The sequence below is a fragment of the Trachemys scripta genome, chromosome 1, assembly GCF_013100865.1.
Source record: "Trachemys scripta elegans isolate TJP31775 chromosome 1, CAS_Tse_1.0, whole genome shotgun sequence".
NCBI classification, from domain to species: Eukaryota; Metazoa; Chordata; order Testudines; family Emydidae; genus Trachemys; species Trachemys scripta.
This window is the reverse complement of record NC_048298.1, coordinates 88,259,803-88,283,163: the sequence shown is the minus strand read 5'-3', so window position 1 is coordinate 88,283,163 and position 23,361 is coordinate 88,259,803. Positions and strand designations below refer to the sequence as shown.

General features: G+C 46.3%; 3 protein-coding genes across 3 annotated transcripts; 2 read left to right on the top strand and 1 right to left on the bottom strand.

Annotated features, from left to right (window-relative positions):
• The first annotated feature begins 838 nt into the window (after positions 1 to 838).
• Positions 839 to 1,986, top strand: LOC117885482 (RING finger protein 112-like). Its single transcript, XM_034787140.1, has 4 exons — positions 839 to 922; positions 1,252 to 1,338; positions 1,458 to 1,592; positions 1,963 to 1,986. Exons 1-4 carry the CDS (start codon positions 866 to 868, stop codon positions 1,984 to 1,986), a joined length of 303 nt encoding a protein of 100 aa, XP_034643031.1. The 5' UTR covers positions 839 to 865.
• A 2,865-nt stretch (positions 1,987 to 4,851) lies between these two features.
• On the top strand, positions 4,852 to 8,886 carry SMDT1 (single-pass membrane protein with aspartate rich tail 1). The gene is made up of 3 exons (XM_034775001.1): positions 4,852 to 5,111; positions 7,113 to 7,252; positions 8,587 to 8,886. Exons 1-2 carry the CDS (start codon positions 4,956 to 4,958, stop codon positions 7,248 to 7,250), a joined length of 294 nt encoding a protein of 97 aa, XP_034630892.1. The 5' UTR covers positions 4,852 to 4,955; the 3' UTR covers positions 7,251 to 7,252; positions 8,587 to 8,886.
• A 3,693-nt stretch (positions 8,887 to 12,579) lies between these two features.
• On the bottom strand, positions 12,580 to 19,263 carry NDUFA6 (NADH:ubiquinone oxidoreductase subunit A6). Its single transcript, XM_034774989.1, has 3 exons — positions 19,091 to 19,263; positions 16,235 to 16,350; positions 12,580 to 12,779 (listed from the first exon to the last, which is right to left on the bottom strand). The coding sequence occupies exons 1-3, from the start codon at positions 19,227 to 19,229 to the stop codon at positions 12,648 to 12,650; spliced, it is 387 nt and encodes a 128-aa protein (XP_034630880.1). The 5' UTR covers positions 19,230 to 19,263; the 3' UTR covers positions 12,580 to 12,647.
• Positions 19,264 to 23,361: the final 4,098 nt, after the last annotated feature.

Genomic DNA, 23,361 nt, shown 5'->3' with positions numbered 1-23,361 from the left:
GTGCTTTTTGAGTGGCTTCATGCTGGCTGCATGCCTAGACAGCAGATAAAATCTGCTAAATCTTTTCTTTCCCAGAAAGAGCCATTCCCATGTTTTCTGATTTTCATTACTACTTTTCTGGCTTTGATGATTGGACTTCTGCATTCAGTTATTGCTTTTCTGATATTGATTACTGGTTTTCTGTCTTTCACTTTGGGGTACAGTATTTTGACTTTGATATCTGGTTTTCTGACTTGCGTTGCTGGTTTTGACTCTTTGCCTACTGGTTTTCTTATTTCAAATACTTATTTTTTATTGTTGGCTTTCAGACGTTAATTCCCGATAACTTGCTTTGATTACTGTTTTTCTGACTTTGATAAATGCTGGTTTTCTATTTTTGACCATTGGTTTTCTGGCATTAATTATTAGTGTGTTGATTTTGTTAAGTGATTGTGTGATTTATTTCACTGCTTTTCTGGTTTCAATCATTTGGTTTTCTGATTACAATGAGTAGTTTTCTTCTTTTCATTATTTCTTTTTGGTCTCCAATTGTTGGCTTGATGAGTTTGATTTTTTTTTTTTGTCTTTCTGTGTCTTCTGTGACTGCTTTTCTAGAACCAACTATTGGGTTTTCTGAATTCAGTTATTGCTTTTATATCTTTGATTACTGGTGTTGAGTTATTGTTTGAAATTATGTTTTCTCTCTTCATTTTGTCAATTTTTCTCTCTTCAATGATCAGTTTCCACTGAATGTTGTCTGGGATCCCTTTAGTGTCAGTGGCATTTATTTTGCATTGCCAATCTTGATTGGTCACATGTGCAGGGATGGTTTGTTCAAGATGGAAAAATGTTGCCCTCTCTCTCTCTTTCTCTTTCTGCATCTCAGATGTTCATTCAGGTTGCGAAGGAGGTTGGAGGGACCTGCAATCTGGCCCCAATCCAGGTGGGTCCTTGTTTCCCATCACCCCCCATAGGAGGATATAATGCTTGTTCCACCCCCCACCAGTCCTGTTATCCCACCTGATTCTTACTATTCCTATTTACTGTCTCTATTGCCAGAGCACCTCAGAGCCCCCGTCCTAGACCCAGACCCCATTGTGCCAGATGCTGGACAAACCCCAAAGAAACAGCCAGTCCATTGTTCTCCCTCCACGCCCACGTCATGCCCAGGGTCTCAGTGTCCGTGGCTGGGTTGGACAACAGCCTCCAGCTCTGGTCTCTTCTCTGTGCCCCAGCCCCAGTGTGACCCTTCTCCTGTGCTCTCTGTTACAGCGCCTGGACCTGTTGCTGCGAGACTGGCAGCTCTCTGGAGCCTACGGCGCGGACGCGGGGCAGGAGTATCTTGGAGAAATCACACAGGTAATGATCAGATACCACGTGTGTTCATGGAAACAGCAAACTTTGGGGCGGAGCTGAATGTTTCCACAGCGGGTCTGATTCCCTGCTGACGGCCACAAATGTTGCTTTGACTCCCGCAGGACCTGGAGGTCTCTGCTGAGCAGCCCCTGGTGTTGGAAGCCCTGAGGGCAAGCGGCACCCGGTGCTCTCTATTGCCCCACCCTGGCACTCAGTTCACCAGGAGCAGGGCAGGGACGCCAGATGAGAAGATGAGGGTCTCTTACCCCCTCTCACCCCCTGTTCTGCTCCCTCAGTCCCCCCTCTCTCCTCTGCTGCCCCTTTCTTCCCCTCTTGAGCTTCCCCCACCCCAAAATCCCAGTGCCCAGCTCACCCCCCTTGACTTAGAATTGACTCTACTGCCCACTGCACAGGGGCAGTTGCTGGGTCACAGCATGTGTGGGAGGGGAGAGGGACATGGGGGAGGGAGGGGTCACTGCTGGGGTCCTGGTCTGCTAGTGGAACGCTGCTGGTGTCCCCCTTTTGGGTCTTCATGGGTCCCCTGGCACCACCCAGTGGAGACTGCTGTCTCCCCACTGCAGCCTCTCCTTGCCCCTCATGTTATGCCTCTCCCCCATTTTCCCCCAGGCAGTGGGGGGGGCGGGGCGTTAAGCAGCTGTTGCCCAGAGATGGAATCTCATTTCCTGTGGCACAAACTAGCCCACCCAATCGCATTTAACGTGTGTCCTACCCTGGACACCTGGATCCCTCCCGGATGCCTGGGTCCTTTTCCCCTCTGCAGACATAGACGAGGATTTCCGGCAGTGCCTGTGTGGGTACGTCACCAGTGTGGTGCACTCAGCAGGGACGCATGTCCGGACGGACCGAGCCGGGCAGGTGCTGACAGGGGCTCAACTGGCTGCCAGGATCAAGGTGGGAGAGTGGGGGCTGTTAATGGGGGGGGGGGGGGGCTGGATGGGAGACAGCAACATGGGCCGCAAGGCGGGGACAGGGATTCAATATGGGGTGCCATTCTGCAGGGAGCGGGGCAGGGTGCTCAGTAGGGGGCGCTGGGCTGCAGGGAGCGGGAAGGGGCTCAGCAGGGGGAAAGGGGCTGAGCTGTCTCTGATCCCAGTTCCCCCGGGCGTTATTCCCTGCAGGGCGTCTCCCGATATTGGAAGACCCAACGCTACGACTTCTCCTCACCCATGAAGGCACCAGGTCACCCCTCCCTCCGCCTCTCTCTTTCCAGCCTGGATTTGGGGCGGGGGCTGGTTCTATTGACCCCAACCCCAGTCCTCCTGACATTGGCCAATCACACTAGCCGAGAAGGGGGCACCACAACAGCTCCACCAAATGTCCCGATGGAAGACTCCTAGCACCAAAGAGATAAGGGGACCTGCAGGAAGCCCTGCCAGAGAACCAGCCCCTCCACTGGGGTGGCAGCAACGTGGTCATGGCTGTGGGGTCGAGGTGCTGCCCTCTGGCTCTATTGAAATGTGGGGGGTGTGACAATACTGTTCTGGCGGAACCCAACTGAGAGTGCCAACTCAGGACAAATTGCTCAAATAGGGCAGTTATAGGCTGGGGTTTTTCCACCTCTAAGGCAAACCAAACCAGCCAGACTAAGAGGACTTTGGTCTCACCCTACTGGCTAAACACAAGTCTCACAAGCAATCTCCTTAGACACTCCAGTTTCCCAGTATCACCACCAATACCACTCGTTATGGGGACAAATGGTTATGAAAACCAATACCCAAATAAAAAAAGAAAAAAGGTTCTCCTGATCCCGAAGGACCAAGCCCCAGACCCAGGTCAATATACAAATCAGATCTTGCCCACAAATCACACTGTTGCCAATCTAAAATCTAAAGGTTTATTCATAAAAGGGAAAAAGTAGAGATGAGAGATAGAATTGGTTAAATGGAATCAATTACATATAGTAATGGCAAAGTTCTTGGTTCAGGCTTGCAGCAGCGATGGAATAAACTGCAGGTTCAAATTAAGTCTCTGGAATACATCCCCCGCTGGGATGGGTCCTCAGTCCTTTGTTCAGAGCTTCAGTGTAGCAAAGTTCCTCCAGAGGTATGAAGCAGGATTGAAGACAAGATGGAGATGAGGCATCAGCCTTATATAGTCTTTTCCAGGTGTAAGAACACCTCTTTGTTCTTACTGTGGAAAATTACAGCAAAATGGAGCCTGGAGTCACATGGGCCACTCCCTGCATACTTTGCTGAGTTACAAGGCGTATCTGCCTTCTCTCAATGGGTCAATTGTATAGCTGATGGCCCTTAATGGGCCATCAAGCAGGCTAGGCAGAGCTAGCACCAGTTTGTCTGGGATGTCACCCAGCAGCATAGCATAAGTTTGAAACACAGACATATATATATATTTAGGTACTCAAAATATGTTTGTAGATTCTATATCACAGCAGAGATGGAGAAACAGGCTTTCTGTCAGACAAGAAAAAAGAATGAGGAGTACTTGTGGTACCTTAAAGATTAACCAATTTATTTGGGCATAAGCTTTCATGGGCTAAAACCCACTTCATCCGATGCATGCAGTGGATAATACAGTAGGGATATATATAGATATATCTATACAGAAAAATGGTGGTTGCCATACCAACTCTAATGAGACTAATGAATTAAGGTGGGCTATTATCACTAGGAGAAAAAAAAACGTTTGTAGTGATAATTAGGATGGCCTATTTCCAACAGTTGACAAGAAGGTGTGAGTAACAGTAAGGGAAAAATTATCATGGGGAAATAGTTTTTAGTTTGTGTAATGACCCATCCACTCCCAGTCTTTATTCAAATCTAATTTAATGGTGTCCAGTTTGCAAATTAATTCCAGGTCTGCTGTTTCTCGTTGGGAGTTTGTTTTTGAAGTTTTTTTGATTGAAGAATTGCTTTTAGGTCTGTAATTGAGTGTCCAGGGAGCTTGAAGTGTTCTCCGACTGGTTTTTGAGTGTTATAATTCTTGACGTCTGATTTGTGTCCATTTATTCTTTTGCATAGAGACTGTCTGGTTTGACCAATATACATGGCAGAGGGGCATTGCTGGCACATGATGGGTCAGGTTAACCTGTCAGTTAAGTTTAGTCTCTAGAAAGCATGTTACATCTATTATGCTATATAGTTTATATGTAACTACCACGTGACTTTTGAATGTTTGATAATCTTGTTCCTGTTGTTACTATACTTACATCTGAGCGCTGTGATATTAAGCAAGGCGCTGCCCTGGAGTTAAATCATGCAGGCTGATGTGTGCACGGTTCCCCTGGGGAGAGCAGAGTTGGTATTTGAGGTTCAGGGGGTAAGGAGTAGGACACTGCAGGGCACAGTCACGCCTGGCATAGCCCCGGGGACAGCGCTTGGGTGACTAACAGGCGGGGGAGGTGACTCACAGGCCCGAGCACCCTCAGCTCCGTCACGCCCAGAGCTGGGTTCATATAGCACGGCAAGCCCTGCCCTGCCCTCACTCTCCTCCGCATGCGCACTGGAGCCAGCCGCTTTACCCCGACACCCCCACCCCTCCCCAGTCATCGCGAGATTTGAGGAGGCGGCGGCGCCCCGGGGACAGCTCGGGCGCGTCGCTATAGCAGCGCGGGCCGGGGCAGGGCGGCCGAAGGCAGGAAGATGGCGGGTCTGGCGGGACGCTTGTTGGCGGCAGCGGCCGGTTCCCGGGGCCGGATGGGACCCGGCGGGCTCCGGGGCGGCCCCGCGGTGACCATTGTGCCTTCGCGGAGCGAGACCGTCACTCGCAGCGGCGCCATTTTACCCAAACCGCCCAAAGTGAGTGAGGGGCGAAGGGCGCGGTCCGGCTGGGGGAACAACCAATCGCAGATCGCGGTCAGCCGCCGGCTGGTGTTAATGACAGGAGCGTTGGCCAATCAGGGCACTAGCCATTTCCTCGATGGGCGGAATTAAAGTTGAGGGTCCGGCCCAATGGGAATGGCTCTGCGGGGGGGCGCTTGGAATGCGGAAGCGCCCCCTGGTGGCGGCACCAGGCGCTGCCCGCTCGCAGGATGGGTGGGATGGGGAGGAGGGAGTGGAACAGCCACAGCACTCAGCTCGGAAGCTAGGGTGATTAGACAGCAAGTGTGAAAAATCGGGACAGGAGGTTGGGGGTAATAGGAGCCTATATAAGAAAAAGACCCCAAAATCAGGACTGTCCCTATAAAATCGGGACATCTGGTCACCCTATTGGAAGAGAGGGGCGCTGGGTCCGAGTGAGGGGGGTGGTACGGTGGCAGGACGCTGGGGGTTGAAATCATTGCCCTGGCCTATGACAGGTGCCTCGTTTGGGATCACAGTGCTCTCAGCTTCAGGCCTCCTGTGCGAAAGACTTTGCTGAGGCATAGACAGGCCTGGAAGATGCAGCGCGATGAAGGCTATATGGGAGTTGTGTGACGGGAGGGGCTGATGGTTAGTTAACATGCTGGGTTGTTAAAACCAGTGTGTTCGAAACAGTGACCTTTTCAAGAGGGCTGCATGGGACGGGGGAAACCAGTGTGTCCAACTGGCCAGTGACATTCACGTTATAATAGATTAGAATTAAGTCCTATCAGCTCAGGCTGTGGTCTTGTCAGCAATCATAAACTGAACAGGAAGGGTGGGGCCTGGGATCAGTACTTGCCTGGAACAAGTCATAATATGGTAATGCTGGAAATGGTGTTGGTGATCACAGAGGTGGCCATCATTCCCCTGAGTTATTAAAGAACCAACTGTCCAGCATGGTATTGGGACACACTATTATTTGAGGTGTAGTTTTTCAGGTATGCTACAAAATAAAAACCCTGGTCACTCATGGTTATTAAGAAATCCAGTGACACTTTTTGCAAGAGTAAGATTCTTAAACCCACTAGTCAAATTCTGGGTCAAGTAGTTAATCAGCCTTCCTAAAACTTCCCTTAGAGTTTATAGTGCAGAAGTTCTTTTTCACTTTCCTTCCTTGACACAAACAGAACTGCCTTTTTCCAGGTACATTACAGTGGTAGCTGAGTGTTCCCAATGTATTTAATCCATAAAAACACCTTAGGATGCTGCAGGATGAAGGGTGCTATAGAAGAATAAAGTTGCTTCATAACAAAGAGTTCAGTGGATGAATAGACAGGATTTCACCATTTTGTTTAATAGTATTCAATGTTCTGGCTAACTTTTAAATTACTATTGATTGCGTTTAATACCACCATTTCCTTAGGGAGACTGTTCTACCTAGTAAAGTCCCTTCTGTTCAATAAAATATGTCTTGTTGGAGGACCTTGTTACAATATGGTTTAGTCTTGCTGTAGAAATAGGTTTGGAGGCATGTTATATACATGTTTCCAAAGGGTAGTACAGCTTTACAAAGTCCAATAGCACAATTTGGGAATATAGGTAAAATACAGAATGATGTCACATATGCTACAAGACTGTGCTGTAAGTGTTTGGGAACAGAATTGCTGTAGCTGGATATCTTAATATAGAAGATATTTACATTGTAGAGGAAACATAGATGTTTTAGTCCTATTACTCCTAATTATATCCCTTTATCACCCAGAAGAATTCTTCTGGTTCCTTACGCACTTAATTTTTTGTTCATTCTAATCTTTAATCAGTTTTGTATCTTTTCTCTAAATTCCCTCTAGGTTATTAATATCTTTCTGAATGCTCAAAACAGAACACAGTATTCTAGATGTGGTCTCAGAAGTTTAAAGTTCCCTCTTTGCTCTATCTATTAGATTAATGCACATCAGTTGATCCAAAATGGAACTTGCTGATAGAGATTAATTTGTTTTGACTGAACATGTACAGATGCCCTTTGGTCTCCTACGAGTATTTACCGTTGTGATCCCTTTCCTCTACATCGGGACTCAGATCAGTAAGAATTTTGCAGCCTTGCTCGAGGAACATGATATCTTTGTCCCAGAAGATGATGATGATGATGATTAAAGGTATGACATGAGTGCCACTAACAGTTCAATTACTTGTATTACCTCTTTGGCATGGGAGAGGGAGGGGATTATGTAACTGGGTGATGCAGACTGCTACTGCTTTGGAAAATTGCTGCACATTCAGTACTGGTGCTTGATCTCATAAAAACCTGCAGATGTACTACCTCTGTCTGTGATCTTATATATATGCTGGATCCGGATCAGATCGTATCAGTATTTGAATGAGACCTAGTCTAAAGAATACATAAATGCTGTAGGTGACTCTTGCTTTTGAGCTAGTACTAAACTGGTAATGTGTTCAAAGTCTTGTCATTTGGGTCAGATATAAAACAAACTGGCTATTTGTAATGACTACAGAATTTGATGGTTCGTATTGTTATTCGTATTACCATAGCACAGTAGTGCCCAAACGTTTCCTCTTGTGCTCCCTCTTACCTGTAATGGAATGTGTCCGTGCCCTTCTGGTTGGGAGCAGGGCTGGGGGCCAGAGCCATGACTGGGGACGGGGCTGGGTGGTGTTTCCTCCCCAGGTTGGCCCAGGCCCCGCTGCACCCCCCCAGATGTTCCTCCATGCCCCCCTAGGGGGCATGCCCCACAGTTTGGGGACCATTGCCATAGCACATTGCAAGCATAGTAGGGGGAGCTTAGGGTGTCCTAAGCTAATTTCAATTTTATTACATTCTACCTACTTAAAAAATCCCCTGTTAATTCAGAGGATGACTTGTATTCCATACCAAAGCTTGCATTCTCACGTGGTGACTGGTCCTTACCTATGTAGTCTTAAGAGCAGTCAGATCCTTCAGGCTGAAGACTTATATAAATTATGATGGTTTATAATAATGAAGATTAAACTTTGGTTGCTCCCAGTCTTGTATTATTTCAACTCTCTTTATCTACTCTACATCAAATATTACTTAATGAGGACAAGGCAAGTGGCATAAGATGAAATGGGGTAATATATTTTATGTGGAGTGCATGTGTTTCCTTTAGAGGTTCAGCAGCACAAACATTCTATAATTTTTCCATATCAGTTTAGTGAATACATGTCCTTTGTTAATCCTCTTTTCCATGGTCCCCTGGCCATATTTTCCTCTGAAAAGTTCGCAGTTACTGTCAAATTGGTGCATTCCCTATTTTCAGCCATACAATTGTGGCTGAAAATAGGGAATAGCTTAAATGTGTGTAGTTATCAGCACAGGAAGCTTGTTTCACATGACTCTGCTTATGGGCTTTGCCCTTGTTAATTATGGACTGGAATCAGTATTGTCTAGCTGAAGAATAGCGTGGGGCTATTCCATAGTGCTGGCTTAACATTTCTTTTTACCTCTTTTCAGGATTGTAATGGAACAGAAAGGAGAAAGCCATAGACAAAGAACTGGTTCTGACATCGCTGTCTCCTCATGCCCCCTCCCTCATTTTAAAGAGGAAAGGAGGCGCAGTTGGACCTCCCTCTGTACCAGTGAATGTTCTCTTCATGTCTATATGGCAGTTGGGAAGGGGTATATATACAGTAGGTCCAGCAACCCTTGCCTGCTGTACCTTTCACCTCCTGAGGCCACTTGGGGTTCTGTAATAATGAGCCTGCACCATATAAATGATTAGATTATGAATAAAGAATGGCAGACTGAACCATGTAAGGGTTTGTTGTTTGTTTTAATACTTATCAGCTAAGTTCCTGTTAATTAGCATTGATGCTTCAGGCTTTATATGTTCTTACTTCTTTTTGGCTAAGGTTCTGTCACTTCTTTTGCTCTACTGGAAGTATATAAAAGGACCACAGTAGGGTGAAATCTATTGCATTACTTTAAAACCTGTCAGCTGACTATAGAAAAATAATTCATTTTGGACTATGCAAAGCCACTGCAGGTGGACTCACCTGCTTTGAAAGGCAATCACTGCAAAATGACACTGGATCTAGGGTTACTATAAAGCTCCCATGCAACCTGCTATAGCATTAAGTACTATTAACGTCACCTCACACTAAGGATAAACTGCAACTTTAAGATTGCAGAGTTAAAATTAAGAAGTCAGCTAATGCAGAGTATAAAACTAAATACCAAATGTCAGCTACACAATGTATGTTTTGTGGCATTTCATAAACAAGGAAGTAGTCAGCTAGACACTTTATCAGAAATTACTCCATATCTGCACTGGGGTTGAGTGAACATACTATCAGAAACCTAGTGTGTCTTATATTCTGACTTTGTGCTAACCTTAATGCTATATATTTAGTTTCCTGGACTTTTTGTTTTTAAAAGGTATGTACTGTTGCAGTTAAATTGACCCATGTAGACTCTAAAGGTTTTATCTTTACTGCTTGTGTGTGGTTGGAGTATTTCCTGCCAGGTTTGGCTAACAAAACAATAGCTTATTTATATTTCAAATATCCCAGAATGTATTGGGTGTCACAGTTATGTGGTAAGGTGGTTGCAGGAAAGCATCTCTTCTGTTTAATGAGTTTTATTCTTTTTCTCAAGAAGCCATCCCTCGATGCTAGAAATCTCCCCTTGTATCACATCCTCTGTTTCTCTTTTAATTCCTGAAAAGGCTCTGCTGAGGCCTCACTTATCTGGAAATCTTAAAATTCCTTGTTTCCTTTTAATCCTGATATAGGCACAAAGACAACGTTAATCTCATTTGCCTTCTGGCTGTGGACAAGTACCCATATTCATTCTTTTAGATCTGTTAACAGTCTGATACCCTGAACAGGAACATTTTAAGAAGTCTGCAGGCCCCATCATGTTAATTGTTTGTTACCTTGTACTGCAGAGCTGGATTTAATAATCTATTGCTTTCTGACTTCTAGGTCAGAGTATTTCAGCATGCTTGATTTTGTGCTGTACTCAGACTCCTGGAAGTCTATAGGTGATACAAAGTGCATCTACTTAGGTCCTAGCAGACACAAACATACCAGTCCAACAGCTGCAATGGCTTACTATTTTCTATTGGTTGACTTGATGCCTTTGCAATAGGACCTATAAAGGGTTTTTACTACTCAAGAGACCGCTTTCTCTTCTTGTGATCTACCAAAGTTAGCTAAGACAGTTCAGCTAGTAATTCTTGATTTAAACATAAAGGTGCTGGTAGTAGATTGTGTTTAGAGTGAGAGACTTGGCCTCTGCTATGCACTTCCCTAGGTGCTCCTCCACAGCCAGAGTTTGACCTTTTTAGTAACAATGCTGACCACCCATCTCTCTTCAGGGACTTGCCTATTGGGGTGGGAAAGTAGCAGTAGCATTGGTTGTTTATAAGATTCTCTTTTTAAAGGGGAGCAGATTTGTATGTTAAATGTTTATAATTTTAATATTTAATTTCCCCAGAAGCACCAGTCCCTCTGCCTGTGAGGCTGAGCAGAGAATGTCAAAGGGAGAAGACAGCTGTTAGTTCAGAGACAGGATAAGTGATGTGAAGAAAGTGGGGGTAGAGAAAGTTGCATAACCCAGATTCTGCTACTCCACAGTGCAAAAGTGCTTGTGTAACCAGGTAAGGTACAGGTGCTTTCCTGAAGGCAATCCTGCTTTTGTGTAGTGACCCCAATTCACATATCCAGGGCTGTAAGCTATGCAGAAGCTTGCACACCCAAGTTTCTCTACACCCTCCCACTGCCTTCTGCCGGCCTTGTAGAACCACTGATAAGACAACCTCCACCCCAAGCAGACAGACTTCTGCATGAAATGGGGAGCCACAACTCTACAAGGGCAGAGGAAAAGTAATCACTGGTGGCAGAAGACCCCTTCTATCACATACATAAGGTGCCACTATCTTTAATATCTCAAGAATATATCCACTGAAAATATTAATTGTAAAGCTATTTTAATTCTAGTATTACAAAGAGCACTAACCCATTTCAAGTTTTAGCTGACAGTAAGTTTAGGATGTTTTTTAAATAATTTACATGCTACTGAAAAATCTTTCCTTGATGCATGGCCAATGATGAGGCTTATTTCACTTTTCCCCCCAACAAAAACAGACTCTGGCTGTACCATAGAGAGAGCTAGTTACACTTTGCCACAGACAGCATTCAGTCATAAGGTATCTGTCCCATGTTAGAATCTTCAATGGTCCTTAAAGTCTCAGACCAGTATTCAAAAAGGGTTCCTCTGGCCCTGATCTTAGTTGGCATGTAGACAGGACTACAGACAGGGCCTTGGAGCGGAGCACGGCGCTGAAGCAGGGGGCAGCGGAGTTGCAGGTTTTTGCCTGGAGCTGGAGCACAGCTCCAAAGCTCTGACTACAGACAAAGCATGTGACAAGGGTTAGCCCACATAATGCTTGGGCAAGTATTAACACAGGAAGATATTAGGATTTGGCTTCAGAGTGCTGACTAAATATTAATTTAATTCTATGCCACCACAGCATTCACTCATAGCTGCAAATAGACTAGCTCAGGCACTGAAGTGTTTGAGAAATTCCCCCAAGAGTAACAAATAGTTATGTTAGCTGCTGACGTTCGAGCTCTCAACAAGTTTGATACCAGCTTTAATAGGTTGTAGTCAATTGCATAGGCAAGTGTACAATAAGTGTTGCCGGGAAAAAAGCAAGCAGACCAAGGCGGAGAGTTTGGGTTTGTTTTTTTAAGTTAGACTTGACTCAAGTAGCATATCCAGAATTACCAGCTAGGTAAAGTTAGCACATTTTTAGTTATGCTTGGACATACTAACTGATCAACAGCTGCCTTCAATACAGTAGCCCTGGGCCCCACTATAGAATTTCAGTACTGGCCAGTTCCATACAGTTTTCCAACTCCTTGTGAGGTGGCTTGTACTTAATATCCTATGCCCATATGAAGGACAGTCTTACTTCACTAGGGCCTTGGCTACACTTACCCGGTAGTTCGACGGCTGGAAATCGAACTTCTGGGTTCGACTTATCGCGTCTAGTCTGGACGTGATAAGTCGAACCCGGAAGTGCTCGCCGTCGACTGCGGTACTCCAGCTCGCCGAGAGGAGTACCGCGGAGTCGACGGGGGAGCCTGCCTGCCGCGTGTGGACCAAGGTAAGTTCGAACTAATTCGAACTAAGGTACTTCGAACTTCAGCTACGTTATTCACGTAGCTGAAGTTGCGTACCTTAGTTCGAATTAGGGGGGTAGTGTAGACCAAGCCTAGATGTTTAATCTATTGAAGTTTCCCCAACCTGCTTTAGCTCAGTGTATACTTGACGGTTACTTTCTCATGCTACAAGATATTCCAGAGCAAGCACAATATTTTAAAAAGGGGACAGGAACAGAAGATAGGATCCTTGCTGCGCACAACCCATTGTATCAGTACAATGGCATACACAGTGTTGAGATAGATACTTCCCTCATGAAGAATTTCAAGACTGCTCTCCACTAAACAGAGCTTTATTTGCAGTAAGACAGTGAAATACAGAATTAGTTTTTCAGTCAGTTTGTCTCAAGGGTCATGGCCCACATAGAACTTGGACAGAAAGTCCTTGGGTCGTGGGATTTCTGTCTCGTGGAAAAACCTCATGATGTGTGTCCGCTGCTTCCATACACGAGTAGTTTCCTGTAGTTCCATTTTCCCCTGCATTTATACAAAACGAGAGCCAGGGTTCATAGATCAATTCCCAGTTAGGAGATCTTAAGTAGCTTAAGCAGATGAGAACAGAATGCATAGTTGTCACCCTTACAGTCTTTTAAGTCTGTCCCACTAACAAGTATACTCAGCATTACCCTCCCCAGCTTCACATCACTGATTTCCCCTGCACCACTACCCCTAAACACACAGAGCAAGTGACCCAGATCTCTGGTTCTCTCCTCATGACCTGCACTCCTAGCTATCCACCTGCTTTTCAAACATCCACTCCTCTACAGCCTGGCAGCAGGTGTCAAGCTGCACAGGAGAGAAAGGCCAAGCCTCTTCTCCATAGAGGTATCATGGCTTGCCCCATTTCCTCTGCCAGAAACCCATCCCTGGCCTAGCACCTCCTTCCAGACATGTAACAAGGCTCCAGGCACCTTTATTTTAGAATCCCTGTTCAATACCCAGATTCACCAGTGAGATTGCTTAGCTTTGTGTGTAAATACTCTATTGACACCAGGAAAATAAAACATTTGTTTAAACATATGAAACTTAAATCTGGGTCTAAAATGTCAATCATAAATCCCCAAACCAGAAGGACCGTTGTGATCATTAATCCGCCCTCCTTTAAATGGGTTATTACATTGTGTTACTACAGGGCAGAGGTAAGGTTGTTTGGGTGCCCAAACTGTGCATTTCCCTACTGTAACACAATTGGTCTCTTTTAAGTGCAACTTTAATTCTGGATTTCTGGGTTTATAATGCTTGGTTTGGGGATAACTGAAAAATCCATCTAATTTTTTTGCCCTTAAAGTTACTGATAAGCACTCTTGACAAACATTATCTGTCTTGGTACTTATATAGCACTAGAAGTGAGCATGCAGCTCACAGTTTGAAGGAATCTCTTGGTAAAGCAATGCTACTGCAGAGTTCAGTTAGTCTTGCTTTGGCCACTTGTTCTGAAATGCTAAGGGTGATGTGTGTGTGTTTTGGTAATTTTATTCTTCCTTGGACAGACAGGTCTAGAGCCCAAAATACATATCTGGCAAGCTTATCTAGGAAATCTTGATGCAACTATGCCACCCACTTAAAAATCCAAAACCATCCTTTACAGCAAAAGTATTTCTGTAATGTCCAATGCCTCTGACTGATTGAAAAAAAACCGCAATAAGATGGAAGTATGGGAAATGGAAAGATTACGGTTGATGGAGAATTAGCCATTTGTGACCCCATCACCTTTTATAAGCACATACACAGGAATCCTTAAACACAACTGTTTCATCTGATGGACAATTCCTGTTTGCAAATGCAAAACTAGAGAAGTCTGATTAACTAAACTCCTCCTCTCTGGTGTTATGAGTAGAGCTGTCAAAAAAATTAATCACACTGTTAATACTAGAATACCCTGTATTTAAATATTTGTGAATGTTTTCTACATTTTCAAATATTGATTTCAATTACAACACAGAATACGAAGTGTGCAGTGTTCACTTTATATTTATTTTTGATTACAAATATTTGAACTTTAAAAAAGAAATAGTATTTTTCAATTCACCTACTACAAGTACTGTAGTGTGATCTCTTCATCATGAAAGTGCAACTTACAAGTGTAGAATTATGTACAATAAAAACCTGCATTCAAAAATAAAACTATGTAAAACTTTAGAGACTGCAAGTCCTTGTTCAGCCAATTGCTCAGACAAACAAGTTTGTTTACATTTGTAGAAGATAATGCTGCCCACTTCTTGTTTACAGTGTCACCTGAAAGTGAGAACAGGCATTTGCATGGCACTGTTGTAGCCAGCGCCGCAAGATATTTACATGCCAGATGCACTAAAGATTCATATGTCTCTTCATGCTTCAACCACTATTCCAGAGGACATGCTGATGACAGGTTCTGCTCAATAACGATCCAAATCCGTGCAGACCGACGCATGTTCATTTTCATCATCTGAATCAGATGCCACCAGCAGAGGGTTGATTTTCTTTTTTGGTGGTTCGGGTTCTGTAGTTTCCACATCAGAGTGTTGCTCTTTTAAGATTTCTGAAAGCATGCTCCATGGCCTCATCCCTCTCAGATTTTGGAAGTCATTTCAGATTCTTAAATTTTGGGTCGAGTGCTGTAGCTATCTTTAGAAATTTCACATTGATATCTTTGCATTTTGTCAAATTTGCAGTGAAAGTGTTCTTAAAACGAACAACATGTGCTGGGTCATCATCCAAAATTGCTATAAACATGAAATATATGGCAGAATGCAGGTAAAACAGAGCAGGAGACATACAATTCTCCCCCAAGGAGTTCAGTCACTAATTTAATTAACATATTTTTATTTTATTTATTTATTTATTTATTTTTAAACGAGCATCATCAGCATGGAAGCATGTCCTCTGGAACAATGGCCAGAGCATGAAGAGGCATATGAATCTTTAGCACATCTGGCATGTAAATATCTTGTGACGCCAGCTACAACAATGCCACGCGAATGCCTGTTCTCATTTTCAGGTGACATTGTAATTAAGAAGTGGGAAGCATTATCTCCTGTAAATGTAAAAAGAAACTTGTTTCTCTTGGTGATTAGTTGAACAAGAAGTAGGACTGAGTGGACGTGTAGACTCTAAAGTTTTACAGTGTTTTGTTTGAGTGCAGTTATGTAACAAAAAACCCTTCATTCGTAAATTGCACTTTCATGATAAAGCAATTGCACCACAGTACTTGTATGAGGTGAATTGAAAAATACTATTTTATCATTTTTACAGTGCAAATATTTGTAATAAAAATATAAAGTGAGCACTGTATACTTTGTATTCTGTGTTGTAATTGACATAGATATATCTGAAAATGAAGAAAAACATCCACAAATATTTAATAAATTTCAACAGGTAGTCTATTATTTAACAGTGTGATTAATTGCAATGAATTTTTTTTTAAAACTGTGATTAATTTTTTTGAGTTAATCGTGTGAATTAACTGTGATTAATCGACAGCCCTAGTTATGCATCTTTTATAAAGACCAACCTGCTTTATAAGAACAAGGAGGTCTTTTCTCCTCTAGTATCTATGACTGAAATAGATATCCTAACTATAAAAGCAGCAAAGAGTCCTGTGGCACTTTATAGACTAACAGATCTATAGGAGCATGAGCTTTCGTGGGTGAATACCCACTTCTTCGGATGCATGTGAAGAAGTGGATATTCACCCATGAAAGCTCATGCTCCTATACGTCTGTTAGTCTATAAGGTGCCACAGGACTCTTTGCTGCTTTTACAGATCCAGATTAACATGGCTACCCCTTTGATACTTGATATTCTAACTATATTACCCTGATCTTAATGGGCTCCAATATCTCTGCTTGTTCTATAGAACTTTGATAAGCAAAGAGTCACCCTCTCCCATTACTATTTATACATGCTAATCACACCACTTTGTGGATTTGAGAAAGTAAGTATGTTTGTTTTACCTTTATAACTAGCATGTCAATCACTCTGGGGTCTGTGACATGGGCATTCCTCATGAACATCTCCCGCACCTTATCACGCCCCTGTTTCACTGAGATGTCCAACTGGTATAGATGTACTAGACAAAGAGCAGAGAATATTCACAGGAGTCATCACCAATGCGTTAAAGTTTTCCACCACAGAATGTCTCAATTTTGTATGTATGGAACACTGCAAATTAAAATATGTTCTTTTATTTCTAAGCTAGAAATTATTCCTCAGCTAGAAGTTATTCAAAATTGTAATCAGAAATTGATCAGCCTAGTTTTGTAGACTTAGGCAATTATAATACACATCCTTACTTTGCAGAGTTTATTGAACGCGCTTCACCCACTATTTGGCTAAGAGATCAAAGTTAGAAGAGAAGACATATGCAGTATTTTTTTTTCTCCTCTCTAGGCCCCTTCCAGCCATTGGGAATGAATGAATGAAGAAATAAATAAAATCAAGATGACTTACAGCATCAAATGAGTGGCAGAAGATACAGTTACATATAGTCTCAATCATTCTGGTCCCCAGCTGATGGGATATATTATATCATACCAGAGAGGGTAGGGGTAACAGACAGTAAGGCTTATGATTTTCCACTGAATATCCAATATTGTTCACTGGAGACAAGATACCAGACAAGATGTCCCTACCGGTTTATACCGTAGAGAAATTATTAAATTGGAGAAGATGGGGATTAATATGAGAACTGAAAGGTGGATAAGGAACTGGTTAAAGGGAAGACTATAGCAGGTCATACTGAAAGGTGACCTGTCAGACTAGAGGGAGGTTACTAGTGGAGTTCCTCAAGGACTGGTCTTGGGACCAATCTTATTTAACATTTTTATTAATGACCTTGTCACAAAAAGGGGGAGTACGCTAATAAAGTTTGCAGATGATACAAAGTTGTGAGGTATTGCCAATATGGAGTAGGACTGGAATATCATAGAAGATCTGGATTACCTTTAAAAGTGGAGTAATATAGAAATGGGATGAAATTTAATAGTGCAAAGTCATGCGTTTAGGGACTAACAACAAGTTTTGGGGATTTAACAGCTGGAAATGACAGAGGAGGAGAACGACCTGGGTGTACTGTTCGCTCACAGGGTGACTATGAGCCACCAATGTCATGCGGTCATGAAAAGAGCCCATGCAGTCCTAGGATGCATCAGGCGAGGTATTTCTAGTGGAGACAGGGAAGTGTTAGTACCCATTATATAAAGCACAGGGTGAGACCTCATCTGGAATACTGTGTGCAATTCTAATCTCCCATGTTTAAGAAAGATGAATTTAAACTGGAACAGGTGCAGAGAAGTGCTAATTGGATGATCAGAGGAATGGAAAACCTACTTTATGAGAGGAGACTCAAAGAGCTTGTCTTGTTTAGCCTAAGTAAAAGAAGGCTGAGGGGCGATATGACTGCTTTCTATAAATAGATCAGAGGGATAAATACCAAGGAGGGAGAAGAGTTATTTAAGTTAAGCGCCAATGTGGACACAAGAACAAATTGATAGATACTGGCCATTAACAAGTTTAGGCTTGAAATTAGGCAAAGGTTTCTAGCCATCAGAGCAGTGAAGTTTTGGAACAGGCTTCCAAGAGGAGTGGGGGCAAACACACCTAACTAGTTTCAAGACTGAGCTTAATAAGTTTATGGAGGGGATGGTATGATGAGACTGCTTACAATAGCACATAGCTAGCAGCAAATATCTCCAACAGCCACTGATGGGACACTAGATGGGGAGGGCTCAGAGTTAGTATAGAAAATTCTTCCCTAGCTGTCTAGCTGGTGGGTCTTGCTCACATGGTCAGGGTCAATCTGATTGTCACATTTGGGTTTGGGAAGAAATTCTCCCCCAGGTCAGATGTCAGAGACCCTGGGGTTTTCTGCCTCTCTCTGCAGCCTGGGACACAGATCACTTGGAGGTTTAAACTAGTGAAAATGATGAATTCTCTGTAACTTGAAGTCTTTAAATCATGATTTGAGGACTTCAGTAACTCAGCCACAGGTTAGGGGTCTATTACAGGAGTGGATGAGTGAGGTTCTGTGGCCTGCAACATGCAGAAGATCAGACTAGAGTCTGATCATGAGGGTCCCTCCTGACTTTAAAGTCTACCAGCCATTCACATTAAGTCAAAGAAGTCCAAGGTCCTCTGGACAGGACAGGAGTAGCTAATTAAAGGGGGGGGAGGTATACTTTGTAACCTGTGCCAATGGTACATGCACCTTGTTGGATACTCTCCCTGCTGCTGAATGGGGAAGGCAGCCCACACAACAGAGGCATTTAGTGTCCAGAGCCATCAGGATTCAGTGGAAGAGGAAGTGTGTAAGAATAAATAACCTCTTTAGCACCACCACCACCCCCATTTGAATGTTAAAGTACTTCACAAAGAAGAGGGGCCATCACTGTCCCAGTTTTACAAATGGGGAAAGGGAGGCAGAGTGACATGGCCAAGGTCACACAGCAGGCCACTGGCGGAGCCAGCAACAGAGCCCAGGTGGCCTGAGTGGGCCCCAACCAGCACCCAAGACGCTGCAAGGCTCAATAGCAAAAAGATAACAGCGCAGAACCGCGGGGAGTCCTGCCCAGCGCGGGGTTTCCAAGCGCGGGAGGGGAGAGATGGGCAGAGCCCCCGCTCCCCGCCCCGCCGCTTGGCAGGAGAGCGGAGAAGCCCGAGGCGGCCCCGAGGCGTTATCACCAGGAAGGGAGCCGGGGCCTCCCCCGAAGCCCCGCCCTGCAGCCCCGCAGCCCGGCGGAAGCCCAGGATCCCGCACGGTCCCGTAACGAAACCGCCGCCGGCTCCGACCTTGCGCAGGGCGCCGTCCTCACCGGCATTGGGCACCTCCCGGTACCAGGCGCGGTACAGCTCCCGCACCCGCCGCTTCGCCTCGCCCAGGTCCCGGCTGAAGATCGGCTTCACCGCCCCGGCCGCCGCCTTGGCCACCTTCCCCGCCCCAGTCGCCGCCATCTTGCCGTAGGAGCGGCGACCACGCCCCTTGCTTATGGCATTGGGCGGGGCTTATAGAGCCTCGGCGTCTGATTGGTTTGTAAAGCTATCGTTCTCCGCCTCCCGGCAGCGCCCACCCACGCCGGCTAACGATTGGGTGAAGTAGGAGGTCCTGATCCCTGATTGGACGTAAATGGCTGATAATCGGGTTTGTTTCCCGCTTCCGTGGCTGGGGCGGGGGGTGAAGAGCTGTGGGGTCCCCCAAGCTCCATCCGCCCTCTCCCCCCGCCGTCCCGACCAGGCCCCCTGCCCTAGCAGCAGGCTCCAGCTGGAGTTGGGCTCTCAGCGCCGTGGGTAACCAGCAGGCCCCTGGAGCGGCTGCGCTGGGCTGAGCTGCCCCCAGGCTCCCAGCCCTGGTGGCCAAAGGGCAGCTGGAGGCGCTGTGGCTCAAACAGATGCCGCAGGGCTGCAGAGCTCCATTTAAAGTGGGAAGCCACAATGCTGCCCTCTGCCTGACTCCCCTCCCCTTCCCTCCCCCATGCACACAGAGCAGCAGCCTGGCCCATGGGCCCCTATCTCCATGCCCTCAGGAGCCTCAGCCTGGAGGGAATCCTCATGTTTTCCCCTCCCAGGAGCCCCTGCTTGCCCCATCCAGCTCCCTGCCATACTCCTCCCAGCTGGCAACCTTCACCCGGGAAGGTAGCGCTCGAGTTTGTGCAGGAACGCTCCAGTATGGTGCACCTTCCCTTCTGATGGGTGCAACAAAGTGGCGAGCCCAGGCCCCCTCATGGGGTGACTTTGAGTAGAGAGATCCAGTAGCTGCCACCTCCCCTCCCAGCCAAGCCCAAGAGAGCAGCCCCTCCACCACCACTGCTGCCTTGTCTGGGGAAGGGCCGGGACCTTCAGTCCCCTCCTAACCTGCAGTGCTGGTATGCTGGCCGGGATTTCCCTGTTGGGTGGGGATGTGAGAGTCCCAGCCTCCTATGTGAACAGTGGGTCCCCAGCTATGGGGCCAGGCCACCCTATCCAGCTGTCTCAGGCCTGGCCAGGAGGGGAAGTGGTGGCCACTAGGTCTCCACGCAGAGCTGGCCTAAGGGGATCTGAGCTTCTAACCCTTCATTGTGCCCCTATCTCTGTCTCCCCCTATAGTCAGGGCCTCAGGCACCCCTCTTTTTTTTGCCAAGGGATGAGGTAATAGCCCTTTACTGTGGAACAGGCCAAAGGGCTCTGGCAGCAGAATAGTGACCCCCACCCTTTTACTGCCCAGGAGTAAGTCAACCTGGACCGGTGCCAGCAGGAATCCAACAGAAAAGTGAGTTCCAGCACTTCTTTTTTTAGAAGTCAAGCACAGTGTGACAGGTCCATCCTGTTTCCTGGCCAGTCCCCGGCGCAGAGAAGAGCTGCTGTGGTTTCAGCAGGTGAGGGCCCAGCCCATGGCATGGTATACAAAGCCGGACCTGGGTGCTGTCTACGGTGCATTCCCAGTCATGAGGTGCGCAACTGCTAGTTATAAGATCACTGCACGCAGCAGGACATGCACATAACAAACCCCCCCAGAAAAGTTTATCTCTTGACTAACAACCAACAAGAGAGTTGGAAAATTGCCCAAGCCTGTCAAAATCAACTAGGTGGCAATCCTATTTTACATGTACCTTCTTAAAAGTGGTTGGGCCACGGCCTGGGTGGCCTCCCTGGCCTAAATACTGCACCTCTGACACTGAATATGAGCATGTTCCTTTTTAATGGTTTCGGCCATCCTCTGTCACCACTCACAAGGTCTCATCTTATACTTGCTGCAGCCCTCCTTGGGCCCCCCCCCCCCAGCTCACCTCCGCTCCACCTCCGCCTCCTCCCACAAGCACGCCGCAGCTCCACTTCTCCCCCCTCCCTTTCAGGCTTGCTGTGCCAATCAGCTGTTTGGCGCGGCAAGCCTGGGAGGGAGGAGGGGAGAAGCGGAGCTGCGGTGCACTCATGGGAGAGGCGGAGGTGGAGCGGAGGTGAGCTGGGGCCGGGGGGGGGCCGCAGCAAATAAGGGGTGGGGGTGCAGAGGAACTGCTCCCCGCCCTAGCTCACCTCCGCACCTCCTCCTTCTCCTTCCATGAGCACGCCGCTCAGCTCCGCTTCTCTCTCCCAGGCTTGCCGCGCCAAACAGCTGATTGGCGCAGCAAGCCTGGGTGGGAGGGGGGAGAAGCGGAGCTGCGGCGCGCTCATGGGAGGAGGCGGAACGGGGGTGAGCTGGGGCAGGGGGCCCCGGGGAGGGCCGCAGCAAGTAACAGGAGGTGCAGAGGAACCGCTCCCTGCTCCAGCTCATCTCCGCCTCCTCTCCTGAGCACGCCGCCGCTCTGTTCCCTTCCCCGCTTCCAGGCTTGCCGAGCCAAACAGCTGATTGGTGCGGCAAGCCTGGAAGGGAGGGAGAAGCGGAGCGGCGGCAGCGCGATCAGGGAGGAGGCGGAGGCAGAGCAGAGGTGAGCTGGGGCAGGGAGCAGTTCCTCTCCCTACCCCGATATAACGCGGTCTCACCTATAACATGGTGAGATTTTTTGGCTCTCGAGGACCGCGTTATGTCGGGGTAGAAGTGTATGTTGAGCAGCACTTGTCCCAGTACAGACCCCTGAGGGACAATACCATTTACTTCTCTCCGTTCTGAAAATGAACCATTTATTCCTACCCTTTCTTTCCTATCATTTAACTGGGGTGCCTGGGAATGCTTTCAGGATCATTTAACCATCCTTAATTCAATTTAATGACAAGCCTTTTTTATCTGAAGTACCCATCCTCTGTTGCAGCACAGAACTCATCCCATTCCACACTCAAGCTCTGGCTCCTGGGTGCTCAGCACCCACTATATTTTTCCGTGGGTGCTTGAGCCTCGGAGCATCCATAGAGTTGGCACCTATGTTCACAGTGCTGAGCACAGAGATGGTGCCCAGTGAATAATACAAATCCTGACAATAATCGTCGACTTTATGGACTCTGCTGATGCATTTTCTTTTCTTTGTTCTGGAATTGGCCTGGATACATGAAACCCTAAGAATTTGAGGAATAAACACATCTGATACTCATACGACCCTTTCTCCTTCCTTCCTTTTTCTCAAACTCAGAACAAAAAATGACAAAACAAAATGGTTTTCAGTTAAAATGTAAAATTGCACAGCAGCCATTGCTCTATAACCCAGCCTGGGGCAGAACTTGCCACCTTTTGGGAGTTAAGTGATCCCTTCTCATCCTCTCTTTCTTTATCCTTCCTGACCTCTGTGCAGCTTTTCGTGCTGTCAACTATGACCTCCTTCCCAAGTACCTGGGACTGATTGCTGGAGTCTCAGAGCACTGGCTGCCTTGGTTTTGCTCCCATCTATCAGAGTCTTTGTTTTTGCAGCATGCAGCAGAGCGAAAGAGGCTGGTCTGCTGGATAGGGAGCTAGCTCTGAAAGACCTGGGCTCTGCTCCCTCCATGGACTTCCTGTATGACCTCAGGCCAGTGCATTAAGGGCAGAGTTTCAAAACTTTTTAGGCACCCAAAGATGCAGCTAGGCATCTAGTGGGGCTTACAAAGCACCTAACCTTCCCACTAGGTGCCTAAATAGTTTTGAAAATATGGCCTTTAGTCTGTGTGCATCAGTGCCCCGTCTGTACAATGGGGATAACAGCACTGCTCTACCTCACCGAGGGGCTGTGAGAAGAACTAGGTTATATGTTGTGAGGGGCCACATAAATACCTCAGGCCGAGTGGGAACCTCTCTATACACTGCTATCCCTTCCCTGGGCTTTGCCCCCTTCTTTTCACCTATGCCCCCAAATCTCCCCCTTTTCTGAATGTAACCTTGGCTCTGAGGACTTGGCTGTACAGGCGAGTCTCATCTTACGCGGGGGTTCCGTTCCGCGGTTAGCGCGTAAAGCGAAAAACGTGTATAGTCAAAATTACATTGAGTTGAATGGCGGGCAGAATCGCCCGCACTAGAGGTACAGTATTAAAATTGTTATTTTTCTCTTTTTTTTGTTTTTGCCGACCGCGTAAAGCTGAAATCGCGCATGTTAAATGCGTGTAAGATGCGACAGACCTGTATTTCTTCTGAGTCCCCTGTGTTCTCTCCAAACAACTCTCCCCCTCCCCCAATAGAGGGATTCCTGTTTTACAAGCTTGACTGCCAGATCCT